The sequence below is a fragment of the Hemicordylus capensis genome, chromosome 7 (genome assembly GCF_027244095.1).
Source record: "Hemicordylus capensis ecotype Gifberg chromosome 7, rHemCap1.1.pri, whole genome shotgun sequence".
NCBI classification, from domain to species: domain Eukaryota; kingdom Metazoa; phylum Chordata; class Lepidosauria; order Squamata; family Cordylidae; genus Hemicordylus; species Hemicordylus capensis.
The window spans coordinates 19,799,589-19,814,843 of record NC_069663.1 but is presented as its reverse complement, the minus strand read 5'-3'; the positions used below and the strand labels follow the sequence as shown (position 1 = coordinate 19,814,843).

At 47.9% G+C, this 15,255-nt stretch overlaps 1 protein-coding gene and 1 long non-coding RNA gene across 3 annotated transcripts; one reads left to right on the top strand and one right to left on the bottom strand.

Moving 5' to 3' along the window:
* Positions 1–25: 25 nt before the first annotated feature.
* Positions 26–2,796, bottom strand: LOC128332455 (uncharacterized). Of its 2 annotated transcripts, none has more exons than XR_008310657.1 (3): positions 2,558–2,796; positions 749–1,615; positions 26–452 (listed from the first exon to the last, which is right to left on the bottom strand). It is a non-coding gene; the product is annotated as an uncharacterized LOC128332455 (long non-coding RNA). The 2 variants fall into 2 exon arrangements; XR_008310658.1 differs by lacking the exon at positions 2,558–2,796 and adding an exon at positions 1,805–1,944.
* LOC128332449 (membrane-spanning 4-domains subfamily A member 4D-like) lies at positions 2,068–13,543 on the top strand. The gene is made up of 7 exons (XM_053266732.1): positions 2,068–2,264; positions 4,391–4,529; positions 5,979–6,098; positions 7,413–7,469; positions 8,617–8,793; positions 9,471–9,590; positions 11,626–13,543. Exons 1-7 carry the CDS (start codon positions 2,068–2,070, stop codon positions 11,704–11,706), a joined length of 891 nt encoding a protein of 296 aa, XP_053122707.1. The 3' UTR covers positions 11,707–13,543.
* The last annotated feature ends 1,712 nt before the right edge of the window (positions 13,544–15,255 follow it).

The following is a 15,255-nucleotide window of genomic DNA, read 5'->3' as shown; positions in this document are numbered from 1 at the left end:
TCCATTTCTATATTTCAAATTCTAGTGAATGAACAAATGAATCTTTATTTTGGTCAGCAACCATAGCAAACAGTTACAAATTACCACTAGTTAATAACCCCTCAGATTGATTGTCGATGTCGACTCTTAGTGACCACATAGATGGATTTTCTCCAGGATTATCTGTCTTCAACTCGGCCCTTAAGGTCTCTCAGTGGTGCGTTCACTGTTGTGGTAATTGAGTCCATCCACCTTGCTGCTGGCTGTTCTCTTCTTCTCTTTCCTTCAACTTTTCCCAGCATCACAGACTTCTCCAGGGAGCTGCATAATGTGTCCAAAGTATGATAATCTGAGCCTGGTCATTTTTGCTTCAAGTGAAAATTATGGATTGATTTGTTCTATGACCCATTTGTTTGTTTTCCTGGTGTCTATGGTATCCTCAAAAGTCAAAATTACCCCTCAGATAACTGAATCTAAATACAAGAGAAATAACCCAAGATTAAAACAAACAAACAAACAAACAAACTCTAAGCCTACATAACATTATCAAACATAATGCTTTCAAATCAAGTGAAGTGATCATCTTGTGATGAACTTTGCTTGCCATTGATAAAACTTAGCAGCATCTAAAGATATTTAATCATTTTCATCTGATAAAAGGAAATTCACATAAAAACTGTCCAACCATCCAGGGTAATCTTTCAAAACAAATGCATTATTCCATATAATGTCTGGGATCGCCTTTTACCTCTGTCTGAATACAGCTTACCTTAAGGAAGGATATTTTTGTCCTTATCAAAGATTCCAGCATTCACAGAGCGAAATCCAGAAGCCCACTTAAGTTAGGGTCCTTGCACCAGGACACACCCTGTTGAGACCTACTGAATGAGATATGGGTCTTCCCACCTAACACCTTCTTGTGTGTCCATGTTGGTGGATTTCGGAGTGATGCTGCTTCCCCCATCCTTGTAATAGCAAAGAGGGAAAGAGAAAGGTGGGGCAGAGAAGGGAAAGACTGCAATTCTTTTGCAAACAGTGCCAGCTTTTCTTTTGCATTTTTGAGGGGGGAGTTGATTACAGCCCAACATGTGTTCAACCACATTCTTAGAATGAAGCCAGGAGGCTCTTGTCTCTTATCTTCAACTCTTCGTCTCTTGGAACATAGGAAGCTGTCATATACTGAGTCAGACCATTGGTCTATCTAGCTCAGCATTGTCTACACAGACTGATGGCGAAGAAAACCAGAGTAAATGATGCAAGATAGAAACAGATTGGCAAACATACACAGATGAGAGAATAGCGAACCGAGCAGCTGAGAGACTCATTGTACAAGCTCAGCAACTTTTAATTGGGGTTGTGCAAGAGAGCTTTCCAGTGAATTTCTGTCCCCCTGAGAATCTGTCCTTGGTTCAGAGCACAGGCACTTTCCTTTGCAGTGCTGAGCTTGGCCAGAAGGGGGCGAGGAGCAAAATCCGGACTGTTGCTCAAGATCCCACCGCAGGGTGAGTTGGGGCTTTTCCAGAATCCAGACAGACAGTTAAAGGAGAGCAATCCCTCACTCTGTGCGTCATCCCCGGTTGCTTGAGGGTAGAAACTTCCGATTTTTGGGGTCAACGATGTGTCAATCGATCGGATTCTGCAGGCAGGCAGAAAAGGGGTGCAGGGGGCAAAATAGAAGTTGTTGTCGTTAGAATTGGAATCCGCTCCGTTTCTATCAAGGATCTCAAGTTCCTAGCTCTCAAGGCTGCGATGTTTGCAGCGGGTTCCCGGGGGAGGGGAGGGAAAGAGGGATCTCTGACCTCCCTCCCTTTCGCTTCCAACATACCTAGGAAGCTGCCATATACCGGGTCAGAACATTAGTCCACTTAGCTCACTTATTGTCTACCCAGACTGGCAGCGGCTTCTCCACGGTTGCAGGCAGGAGTCTCGGCGCTATCTTGGAGATGCTGCTAGGGAGGGAACTTGGAACCTTCTATGCAATCCCCAGAGCGGCCCCATTCCCTAAGGGGAATATCTCACAGTGCTCGCATGTAGTCTCCCATTCCAATGCAAACCAGAGTGGACCCTGCTTAGCAAAGGGGACAATTCATGCTTGCCGCGGCGCAAGACCTGCTCCCCTCCCTATTTTGCACCGTTTCCGCCTTATTTGGCAACGCGGAGGTCCCCCAACAATCAAGTCAACAGAAGCCCGGCCAAGTTGGGCGGAAGGGATTCTCCTCCCGTTGGTCTGGAGCCCTCATTCCATTCCGGGTTGTGCTGCGGCTGGGACGCCGGAGAGGTAACGGGTGCGTGCGTGGTGGAGGTTGGGGCGCGTTTGAGCGTGGGGCGGCTGGGAAGAATGTATTGGCTTCGGGGCAGAGCCTGGCTTGGCCAGAAGGAATCCCAGCTCCCGGGCTCGGCACATCTCCTTTGCAAGAGCGACAGCGCATTGTTAATGGGGGCGGAAGGGCAGCGGCGGGGGGGGGGGGGAGTCAAGCGGCTCCGGGGGGGCAAGGGGGGGCGGAGGGGAGTCAAGCGGCTCCAGTGGGGGCGGGGGCGAGTCAAGCGGCTCGGGGGGGGGGCCAAGGGGGATTCTTACCCCCAAGTAACCTGCAGCTCCACCGCCCCCTATTTGTGTTTCAGAAATCGAATATGTGGGGCACTCAGCTCGCCCACTTATAAATACACCTTCTGTGCCTTCAATCCCCCACCCCTACCCCGTGCTGCCGCGAATTGGAGGGCCGAAAGCAGGAGAGGGGCGGGTTGCGGGCGGGCCGGACTGCATGCATGCTGGGGGATTTGTGCTCAGAGGCCGGCGGGCACCAGCCTCCCTCCTCCATCGGGCGGCGAAAGGGTCCGGTTTCTGGGATAAACACGCCGAAAGGACGGCCAGGGTTTCCTTTGTGTACCCCGCCCCCGCGCGGCTGTGCCTCGAACTGCAGCTCGGCCAGCTCTGGGCGGCCGGCGGAGCTTGGTCCCAGCTGGAGACTGAAACCGCTCTCTTCTCCTGGCCGCAGCAGACCAGGCGGCTAAAGGATCTGGAAGTGGTTTGGGGCACAAAAGAAATCCGAAGAGGGCTTCCCTGTCTGGAAAGCACCCCCCCCTCAAAAATGGTACCCAAAGGAGAAATCAGCAGCCCCCACCACCTCTGTTCCCTCTTACACAGAGTTGCCATGCCTCCTGGAATTCTGGGTTTCATTCCCGGAATCCTGGAATAAAATCCTGGAATTCTGGATTTTAAGCCTCTCACCCAGATTCGCCAGGATTTCAGCTTTCCAATTGAAACAAAAAAGCTGAGCTCTAGCCCTTGTAGAAGCGGAGTTGGGGAGCAAAACGTGCAGTCACTCTCCTGCTCAGAAATTATTTTCCAGCCAGTTTACAGAGATAGATTCTCTCCAGGATGATCTGTCTTCAGCTTGGCCTTTTAGGGTCTCTCACTGGTGCATTCGCTGCTGTCGTCATCGAGTCCATCCACTTTGCTGCTGGTCATCCTCTTCTTCTCTTTCCTTCGATTCCCATCATCTCCAAGCAAGGGCTATCACAGCTGGGGATGCTGGGATTTGTAGCATCTGGGAATCCCTGCTGTTTTCTCTCTAACAGGGGTTCCCAGACACTGCAACTCCCAGCATCCCCAGCTGTGATAGCCTTTTGCTTGGGGATTATGGGAATTGTAGTGAACAGCGTCTGGGAAACCCTGTTAGAGGGAACACTGCTGCAGAGATGCTATGCTGGGCTGCATATGGGCAGTTGCTCTCCCCGTGCTAAAGAGAAGAGAGGCACCCCTTGAAAAGATTTGTCTTTTCCCCATTAGCAAGGGGTGTATGCAGCAATGCAAGTGAAAAAGCAGAACACCGGCCCCTCCGAAGAACCTGCCATCTTGGGCTCATAGGAAGCCACTTTATACCGAGTCAGACCCTTGGTCCGTCGAGCTCAGTATTATCTACACAGACTGGCAGCGGCTTCTCAATGGCAGGAGTCTCTCTCTCTCTCAGCCCTAACTGGAGATGCCAGGGAGGGAACTTGGAACTTTCTGCATGCAAGCAGGGAGGCGATTCTTCTCAGAGTGGCCCCCTCCCCTAAGAGGAATATCTTCCAGTGCTCACACATGTAGTCTCCCATCCAAATGCAAACCCGGGTGGACCCTGCTTAGCAAAGGGGACAATTCCTCCATGCTACCACCAAAGCAGCTCTCCTCCCATGGATGAGTCTCCCAGGAAGGACCAGTCCTGGAGCAGCCTTCCGGAGCCATCACCCCAGCCTCTATGCCGGCGGCTTTCCTGCAGCAACATCTCTCTTGAGTTTTGCCTTGGTTGGTTGCCCAGTTTCTGGATGCAGCTGACCTCTCCAATCCTCTTGTGTCCTGAAGAGTGGCTGGGAAAGGAGGATGTTGCCAAGTGTTTGTTTTCCTCTCTTCCCCTTTCCCCCACCACAGCTCTTTCCCCGCCCAGCAGGGAGGTTCCTCCGCAATTGTACAGAAAACCCCTTCTGCGCCCACCATGGACCCAGAGAAGAATGGACAGTTACCACGGCCCCTGAAGAAGTTTTATAGTGGGGAGCCGCTGGCCCTGGGGGTGAGTACAGAGCACAAGGGTGGTAGCTGAACCCCCACCCCGTGTCCATCCAATGACTATTTTGCCTCCCTGTGTCCGTCCTTTCTCCATCATCTGGAGCAGTGGTCTTCAGTCTTTGTTCCACAGAAGTTTGAGCTTCCTGAATCAGATGATTGGGAATGGCAGGGGGATAGTGCTTCCCTCTACCAGGGATTCCCAGGTGTTGTGGACTACAACTCCCAGAATCCCCAAGCAAAGCTAGGGATGCTGGGAGCTGTAGTCAACAACATCTGGGCATCCCTATTAGAGGGAACGCTTCAGGGGAACTCCCAGGGCTGGGATAGGCTGACTTCAGCTTGTGTGATTGACCTTATAATGTGGACTGGATCCTCGTGGCCAGCATTCCCTGTATCAGGGATTTCCAGATGTTGACTACAACTCCCATAATCCCCAGCAAAAGGCAGGGCAGGAGACTGGGAGTTTCAGTCAGAGGTGCACCTATGTAATTTTGGAGCCTGGACCTAAAGGCCTTTGGACCCCCACCCCCACCCCCCGCATATCAAGCATCATCATGCTCAGTTGGGCAACCACATCACCTGGGACAGATTAAATTGGGGGGCCCCCAGGGGCTGTGGAGACCCAGGATTTCAGCCTGTAAGTCCAGGGCTAAGAGCACCTCTGGTGTCAGTTAACAGTGTCTGGGAATCTCTGAGATGTGAAGAATTGAACCTGGGACCCTCTTCATGCAAGTAGGTACTATAGTACTAAGCTACAGCCCCATCCCCAGCACTCAAATATGGTCACCCATTCAAATGCAAATCAAGGCAAGGTTTTCCTTCTACCTTGCTTCCACACAATCATAGGAACGTAGGAAGCTGGCATATACTGAGTCAGACCATAGATCCATCTAGCTCATTATTGTCTACACAGACTGGTAGCGGCTTCTCCAAGGTGGCAGGCAGGAGTCTCTCTCAGCCCTATCTTGGAGATGCTGCCAGGGAAGGAACTTGGAGCCTTTTGCTCTTCCCAGAGTGGCTCTATCCGCCTAAGGGGAATACATTACAGTGCTCACATGTAATCTCCCATTCAAATGCAAACCTGAGCAGACCCTGCTTAGCTAAGGAGACAATTCATGCTTGCTACCACAAGACCAGCTCTCCACTCCACTTCTACCCAGGTTTTCCTTCCACCTAACCGAAAATAGGGAGCATATCCAGCTCCCAAACCCAGGGAGAACACAGTTTTTGATTGTGTGAATGACCCCTGAATTTTGCTAAATCCCTTCAGGCAGAAGAATAGAGCCAGTTTCTAGCACCGCATCCTCTGTGAAGCTTCCATCAGCTCCTCAGTTTGCAGCACACCCAAGCACTGATTCGTAATTTAAATGTCACCTATTTTCGACACACAACAATGGGTCAGGATGTGGCTTGTGATTTCATGGTAATGCTGTGTTTGTTTTTGTCTTTGCAGGTCACACAGATATTAGTAGGCATTATCGAGATGCTTTTTGGGGTCTTCCTAAACATAGTGGATAGTGATTTCGAAATTCCTTACCTTGTTGTGATGACACCGTATTGGACTGGAGTCATGGTAATTCCTTTCTGGGTATAAAAAAGCTATGAGGGCTTAATCTCTGAATAACAGGTGCTCATTTAGTGCTATGGGTTGGATCCTGTTCTCCACCCCAGTTTTGCTGAGTGGCTACCAGAAGTTTGCTAGCCAATGGGGGAATCTAATAGATTACGAATATCATTGGGAGACCAAAATTCAACATCGAGCTTTCAAAATAGTCAGCAGTGATGGTGGGTTGATCTAGATCAGGGATTCTCAACGTTGGGTCCCGAGATGCGATTGGACTTCAACTCCCATAATCCTCAGCCCCAGTGGTCTTTGGTTGGGGATTATGGGAGTTGAAGTCCAGTAACATCTGGAGACCCAACGTTGAGAATCCCTGATCTAGATGAATACAGATTGCCCTGGAAGATTTAATGGAACATCTGCACAACACAAATACATGGCATTTTAGTGCCACCGGCTGGCCATCTGCCTACAATCCATGGGAAAACCTGTGCCTTTTCAAGACTACTTTTATTCTGACCTGAAAAAGGCTTGGGTTCCTCATGGATGGCCAGCAGCTGGCCAGCAGATAGCACTAAGAAATAGGATGTTCCGTAACATCTCCTGCACAATTTGTGTTTGTGTTGCTGTCTAGATGGACCCATCATTCACAATTCCATCAAAACAATGCAGAAGTATTTCGTCTTTAGGAAGTAAATTAAAGGAAGCGAGAATGCAGAAGTATTTTGGAGAAATAGGGATTTATCCTAAAAAATAAACCAGTTCTCACCAGAAAGCAATTTGAAGTTGCCTGGGTTTTTTTGTTTTGGTCTGAAATCAGATCATACATGGCTGAAATGGAAGCTTGAATTCAGCCACATCCTCCCAGATAGGCAGCAGACATATTCACTGTGCTGTGGCATCACAACTGCCTCCCTTTGCAACCCATCCAGCACCAGCAGCACATGCCAGAGGCCTCTGCAGCTACATAGGACTCTCTGGCAACATGCCTCTATTTGGCTTCCTTGGAAGGGAGGGCCCCAGTTCTACAATGCTCAAGACACGGGATAAATTGTGGTGACTTGTTCTCCTGGCCAGCATCTCCTGATTTGGATGAAGAAGCCTTCTGATCAATGTTCCTTCTAACAGGGATTCCCACATGCTGTTGACTACAACTCCCAGCATTCTCAGCTGCAATAGCCTTAGCTTGGGGATTATGGGAGTTGTAGTCAACAACATCTGGGAATGCCTGTTCGAGGGAACGCTGCATCTGATCATAGTGCCTTTTGCTTGAGAATCAAGTGAGTCTTGTTCATGGCCTCTGACCTTACTTTCTGTCTCTTACAGTACATCATTTCAGGATCCCTGTCCGTGGCAGCTGCTAAGAACCCCAAGCTATCCTTGGTAACAAGGGAATCATATCTATCTATCTATCTATCTAATCTATCCATCCATCCATCCATCCATCTATCTAAAAACTGCTTTGGAAACTTTTGTTGAAAAGTGGCATATAAATATTAGTAATAGTCAATAGTAATTTATTTTGGGATTGATGGATGTGTCAAGGTGAGTCTGATTGGTTAGCACAGAGCATTCCAGATTTCTGTTGCTTTTCATTGAAGACCCATCCTAGAATTCCTGGTCTGAGTGTCCGGTGGCCTCTTGCAGATATCCGTTGACTCTGGATCTCTTAATGGGGTCCCACAACTGAAATGTGGTAAAGAAACTTCTTGCGCCAATATAGATAACACACATTTTGAAAGACATGTTCTGAATTGAGTAGAAGACCTGGCTATGTGGATGCAGAGACAGTTGACATCACTAGTTTAGGGACAGAGGAAGCTGCCTTATACTGAGTCAGACCTCGCTCAATATTGACTACACTTACTGGCAGCAGCTTCTCTGAGGTTTTGGACAATGATGTTACTGCAGCAGACCTGGTCTTTTTCAAGGGGAAGTGAATCCTGACTGTGGCCCCTGGTCTGAACATTGGGGGGGGGGGGAATGTCAACCCCGCTCCCCCCCCCCACACACACACCACCACTTTACTCCTCAGTCTCTGGCTGTGGCATAGCTGAGGTCCTGGTGATGGAGCTTGTGCAGCTTCTGAACCAGGAGGAAGAAGAAGAGGGCAAGGAGGGTCATAGGGGAGGTTCCAGGGATACGGTGTCCCCTGAGTCCTGGAGCTGGGGGCCCTTGCATCCTTTTTCTCCTGCTGCATCCTCCCTCTAAAAGTCAGACTTGGGGCCTGTCCCTGATGAAAAGGGTCAGGCTTGGGGGTCATGACAGGTACTGCCTGTCTAGTGAAAGTAACGAGGCATTGGTCTCCCATATAGCGGGCAGTGTGAGGCCATTGGAGCTCTCCCAAGAGCTCGGAGTTGCTTGCTGCAGATTCAGAATTTTGCAACTCATCATCTGCCTGGTCCTCTGTGAGGTATGGCCTCCCTTTCTGGCAAATGCAGGAGAGATCCTGTGCCTTGGGGTCATTAGCAAAGGGATCTGTGTCCACAAAAGAGACAGGATGCCTTCACAAAATATTTGTCACTCCTAGGTGAAAGGCATGCTGGCTATGAATGTGGTGAGTGCCGTGGCCGCTGGCATCGGGATTGTGTTTCTCTCTATTTCGCAAGATATACCATATTATAGGATCGACGACATGTGCACCAGACCTCATCCAGACATGGACACGGTGGATCCAGTGTGTGTTAAAACCCAACATGTCGTTTATGTGAGTATATGCCTGACCAAGAATAGGCGTTGTGTCTCTGGCTCAGCCTTAGCAGGGCAGAGTAGGTCTTGCCCCCTGGGATGTCCTGACTTTGTAGGGAGAACCTTTTTTATAGTATCATAAAATATCACCAATACGTTAAAAAAAAAATTTAAAAAAAATTGTGTCGCTCATCTTCCTGATGATGGAGTAGGGATGTGCACAGATCGATTCGGCACATCCAGTAGGGACACGGTGAATCGTTTCGTCAGAGCGGGGAGGAGCTACCTTTAAGCACGGGTAAAGCTGGTTTTACCTTACCACAAATCCAGCAACAGAAAATTATCATTCCTCCTATTCCTCACGCACCTACTTAGCTCTACATTGGTCATATCAAGCTCTATCATAGGGATGTGCGTGAATCGTTTCGGTGGGGCACAGCTCCTTTAAGCCCGAGTAGAGATGGCCCTTACCTGCTCCTCCGCCGCCCCACTGCATTTCCTGGTGCAGCGGTGTGGTGCGGCACCCAGCAGTCTGTGCACAGCGTTGGAGATGCACATGGCCACTGCACATGAGTGCATGGTCAGCAACACTGGGCTGGCCGCCGCCGTGCCTTGTGGGATGCACATGGAGGCAGCCGCATGCAGACTTCTGAGTGGTGCTTTCCCCATGGGTCACCATGTCTGCTTCATTGACAGAAAACTGTGATGGGGATGTTGGCTGTTCTCCTAGTCTTCACCTTCCTAGAGTTCTGCATCAGCATCGCCCAAGCAGCCTTTGGGTGCAAGAATGTATGCCGGGAGTCCTACACGCAGACGGTAAGATTGGACTTACCACTAGGGTGGGGTTTGGTCATCACCGTGGATGCGGGGATTCAGGAGCCCAGATGGTTTGCCTGTATCTCCAGAAGGCGTTTGTCAGCATGGGATTCTGCGTCAGGGTTAGGACTGCTTGTACTCTTTGGGTACAGGGTACTGTTTGCTTGTACCAATGTTCACACGCTATGCTGAATCCAAATAGGACAGTACACTTCCTGCCTGTACTGTACCCAGGTTCACTTTTAAAATGAACACAGGTACAGCCATTCACACACAAACATGTGTACAGATACCTGAATGCACGTGTGCTATAATGCATGGGGATCTCAAGCTTGGGCCCCCAGCTGTTGCTGGACTACAGCTCCCATCATTCCCAGCCCCAATGGCCAAAGGTGATTAGAGATGATGGGAATTGTAGTCCAGCCATAGCTGGACACCCAAGCTTGAGAACACTTGCTATAATGTCTGGATAGGGCTTGTGTCAGAGCATTTGATGCTGACTTTTCCACCTCTGTGGCCCCACTGCAGATTAGAACAGGTATCCAGCTTGAAATATCAACTTCATTTTGAGAACTGTGGGATGTTAGCCTTCCTGTCTGTAGCCATTCCAATGGGTCATCTGTCACTAGGGATGTGCAAAAGATTCGACCGGATTGATTCGAATTTGAATCTATTCGACTCGAATCAGCATGCACAGAATGGGATTCATTTGAATTGATTCAATTTGGGGCAAATTTGAATCGAATTCACCCCTGCTAACTTGGCAAAGAGGCACCTTTTAATGTGGTGATTCTCTTTATTGAGCAGGGGGAGAGCAACTGGCCCTATCCGTCCTCAGCACAGCATCCCTCCAGTGGCTTTTGCCAGTGTCCATCTTATGTTTCTTTTTAGATTGTGAGCCCTTTGGGGCCAGGGATCCATCTTATTTATTTATTATTTCTCTATGTAAATCACCCTGAGCCATTTTTGGAAGGATGGTATATAAATATAAATATAAAAATAAATAAATAAATAAGAATCAATTCATATGAATACCATTCTGTGCAAGCAGATTTGAGTCAAATCGATTCAAATTCAATTTGAATCAGTTCAGTCAAATTTTTTACACATCCCTATTTCTCATCTAGTTTGTGCATGAAAGACTCCTAACTAAAATGCAGGATTTTCAAATCATACTGTTAAAACAGTGTCTGAAAGTGGAACCGCCTGCCTTCTACAAGGGTGAGCTTTCCTTTGCTACAAGTTTTCAGAGAGAAAATGGGTGGCCATCTGTCAGGGATACTGAACAGTTTCCTGCACTGAGCAGCGCGTTGGACTGGAAGATCTTTAAGGAAGGGAAGACCCTAACCCTTCCAGCTCTAAAATCCCTAGGATTCTAAGCCATCTTTGCAGAAAATAGACTATACAGGACAGGTGATGAATGAAGCTGCCTCATCCTCAACCCGGCTATTGGTCTGTTTTTGGCCTTAACTTGGTTACTTCTGGTGGTTGGCAGTCTGGTGCAGTGATTACAGCAGTGGGACAGAGATTCTAGGGGCTATTTCTAATGTCAGGGAAAGAATCTAGTCTCCAGCAGATGTAATAAATAATAATAATACAATTAATTAATTAAATGGTGGGCTGGGGCTCAAATTCCCAGGCTGAGCATGGGCTCCGAGGTATCCTTTAAAAAAAATATTCTACCTCCTTGAGCCACTGTTTTGGTTGGTGTGCCTTGGGGTTCTAGTCAAGAAAGAAAGAAAGAAAGGAGCTCCCACATGCCCGAGAACTTCCCAGGGTGGTAGGCTAGCCTGGAGAGTTCAACTTCTTGAGGGTTTTCAGTATTAAAATGGCAAGTTTCTAGCCCTTGTGACTGCAAAGATATGCTTGCAAATGTGTGGGTGATTGTTGAGTCCCCGGGTGCAGCAAAACGATAAACGAGGCAAACTGATGCACATGGAACCAGGCAGATTTTCTCTGTTTTCCTGAGGTGTTCACATAATGTCGAATAGCATGTGTCTGTGTGTTTTATGGGGGCCTGGCTCTCTTTCTTCAGGTTGTGGTGGTTTACCAGAACCCACCCCTGAATAACGTTGTGGGCCTCCAAGCTGCTTCTAAGGATCCCGAGTCCCCGTGAATTGATCTTCTTAGCTGGACTGACATCTTCTGCTCCAGAATCAAGAAGCAAAAGATGCTATCAGCATCTCCATACATTGGTAATGGTCTGCTGGATGCCTTATGTCTCCTACGTATATTCAGTATATTCAGTTGTATTCAACGGGTGGGTTCACAAAATCTGTCTTCTGTTAGTTTGACGGGAACCTGAGTTTCCCAAGGTGTGCCCACTTCTGCGCAGTGTACTGTGTGAACCCAGCCATAAAAGGGAATCTCAGATTGGCACTTGAACCAACATGAAACTGAGATAGGTAATCTTAGATCTGAAGTTAGCCTGACAATCTCAGCTTCATATCAGTCTGGCCCAGTGCCAAACTGAAATTCCCGATAATGGCTAGGAATTATCCACGTTCCGTGGGGGCGCAAGCCCATTTAAACCAAGGAGACAAGCTAGTTGTGAATAACTTAAGTCCCATTAAAGTCACCAAGACTTCGTTATGACCAATTTCTTTGGTTGCAACCCATTATAATAGCCTCAATACATTTGCTAATATGTAGCTACCATATTTTCCCCTTCCTTGTATTTATACGCAAGTGATTTCTTTCAAAATAACAGGTGCAGATTTTTCTTACAAGATCTCTATTCCACTTCTATACACAGTTTTTTTTTAGCTCACAGATTGGTTCACATATATACTGCAAATAACTTGCATGTTGATAAATGTTAACTTTTGGAATTGCCAGATTTACGTTTGTTTTATATAGTCTCACAATTCTCTATTCCAGAGTCTAGCGTTTTTTCTTACTCCATGTAACATCTGGGCTCATCTTTTACTGTCATCTAAGTTCATTCTCTTCAATCCTTCTAACTGCAGTTTCTTTGAACAGCTGGGTCAGTAGAGGCAAAGCAATATGCATAGATGAAAGAGATAATTTTTTAAAATTGTAGGCACTTCAGAAGGTCTGCATCCAGTGATATTTGACCCTCTATGTATCTTATCAGAGGTGTCGCTATAACTCAGCAGATGGGTTCAAAGAATCCGGGCACCCCCAAATCCACGCCTCTCTATTTTCTTCATTGTCTCACTCTGCGGGGCCGCTGGGGAGGGGGGTGAATACAGGCCGCCTCTCCCCTCGCTGTCCCCCTGTATCTTATCTTAGCTAAGAGCTCAGCTAAAGTTAGCTAAGCTGAACTACAACCTGCCACAGATCCTCTTCGTGAATCAGCAGATGTGATTTCAAAGGAGTGACTGTTTGTTTCCATCATGCTCTGTTTGTACAGTTGTAAATAATAATCCAAAAGATCATACAAATATTAACAGTATGTCTTTCTAGTGCTCGGGGGCGGCTGATGGTTCCTAGGACTGGGCGGTGGGGGCGGGGCACGACGCAGAGCAGGTGATGGGTGGAGCCACAGGTAGTGAGAGGTGGAGCCAGTTGTGGGCAGCTGCAGGGGCGGAGCCAGGAATAGGCGGGTGCCTGAGCGGTAACTGGCAAAGGGTGGATTTTTAGCTAATGAGTAGGATCAAAATCCACCTGCACACACACCTCCATTGCGAATCAGCAGAGATACAGAGAAATATGGAAAACAGCAGTTGCTTTAGATTGCTAAATTAACAGGACTACCAGAGGCGCTCTTACCCCTGGACTTTGGGGCAGAGGCCCAGGGCCTTTATACTCCCTGGGGGCCCCCAAATCCTCTTTAGTCAGTCTTGGGTGGTTCAGTTGCCTCACCACACCGGGCCACCGAGTGCAATTGGGACCTGCCCCGGGTGCTTTAGAGATGGGGGATAAATCTGTGGGTGGGGAATATGTTTCTGCTGGTACATATTTGCCTAAATATACCTGCTTTACAAATAGTTCAGTTGCTGTTTATTTTATTTATTTATTTATTTATTTATTGGATTTTTTATTAATCTGCCCCTGGGTCTCTTTCTTCAAGTTGTGGTCGTTTACCAGAACCCAAACTCCTAACCCACAGCTTCTCTGCCAAGTACCTTCTGAGCTCCTTTTGAGATTAATCACATTTCCCAAACGTCATATAATCTTCACATTTCCCAAATAGGAATCCTCTTAATCTCCAGGGGGTGGCACTAGCTCCCCACAAATAGCTGACTTGTGTGTGTGTATGCTCAGATAAACCTAAACATTTATTTGTTGGCTTTTTATGCAAAAGTGCATTTGAAGTATCTAAAGAGGCCACTCACGTAGTTTCTTCTTGAGTGGCAATGTTAGCGGAAACATAACCCTGGCTCATTTGTTGGGGTAGGTGACAGCTGAAGGCACCTTGGATCTAAGAGCTAGCAAGCTTTATTTATGTGCCACGTGATCGACAAAGTTCTCAAAGCAGCTTACATTGCAAAATAAATGAAAAGATGGCTTCCTGTCCCAAAGGGGCCCACAATCTCAAGACGGGGCAGCCCTGGTGTTCCTCCTGTGCCCAAAGACCAACTCCAGTGCTGAGACTTGGCTGGAAGAAACCCAAACTAATGGCGCAGTGGGGAAATGACTTGACTAGCAAGCCAGAGGTTGCTGGTTCAAATCTCCGCGTGTATGTTTCCCAGACTACGGGAAACACCTATATCGGGCAGCAGTAAACCTGCCATTGTAATTAATTAATTAATTAATTGCATTCCACCAAAGACAGCCACAGGGCTCTGTGGTCACCAGGAGTCGACACCGACTAGACGGCACACTTTATGTTACCTTTACTGCCCCCATGAGACGTTTCACAAAGATGACTCTCACCTGGTGCAGAAAATGGCACTCGGTGGGTTATGATGCAGCCTGGAGGGACAGTGGAACTTCTATAGGCACTAAACCTTTGTGCTACTGTGTAGAACTGGGGACACAGAAAGCTTCTCTGTGGACACTTCCCCTGAGAGGTAAAATGCTGAAAGGCATCATCATCTCAGACTGCGCGGGAGGAGGCAATGGTCAACCCCTCCTGTATTCTACCAAAGATAACCACAGGGCTCTGTGGACGCCAGGACTCGACGGCACACTTGACCTTATACATGCACATATGTTCCAGGGCATGCTCTGAAGGCACAATCATTGTGCTGAAGCTAATAGGGTCCACGTCTGGTCTGGATGGGGAGGACCACCTGAGGCCTCCATGTATGATGCCCTGAAATCTAGTCCACCATGGAAGAAAGTTGGGAGAGGCATGAAATAAATTGTGTGTGTGCGCGCATGCACGCACATACATGCTGAAAACTGTAGAATGCTGTATTTCAAAGAAAAGTAGGTCTTCTAAACAAATTTTATTTTTTGTTTTGGTACTGAGAAAATGTCAGTGTGAAGAGTAACATTTCCCATCCTGAGAACAGAGGACTGTAGTACTGTCCATGAGGCTTGTCAGACTTCATTTCCTGATGTTCCAGGCACCAGGAGGCTCTTCGATCCTGATTTGCTCCTGATTTGGGTCCCATGAAGCCCTTCCTGCCAGAGGTGCAGGGGGTGGGGCAAAGTGCCCCGGAGTCCCACAAGGTTGGGATCCCCCAATATATCTGATTGATTGATTGATTTGATTTATATACCGCCCTTCCAAAACTGGCTCAAGGCGATT

Excerpts from the sequence above, each read along its gene's own strand:
- LOC128332449 (XM_053266732.1), top strand. The coding sequence starts at position 2,068 with ATGCTTGCCGCGGCGCAAGACCTGCTCCCCTCCCTATTTTGCACCGTT. Across the intron at positions 4,530-5,978 it reads GGGAGCCGCTGGCCCTGGGG|GTCACACAGATATTAGTAGG; the intron begins GTGAGTACAGAG and ends TTGTCTTTGCAG. Across the intron at positions 8,794-9,470 it reads AAACCCAACATGTCGTTTAT|AAAACTGTGATGGGGATGTT; the intron begins GTGAGTATATGC and ends CTTCATTGACAG.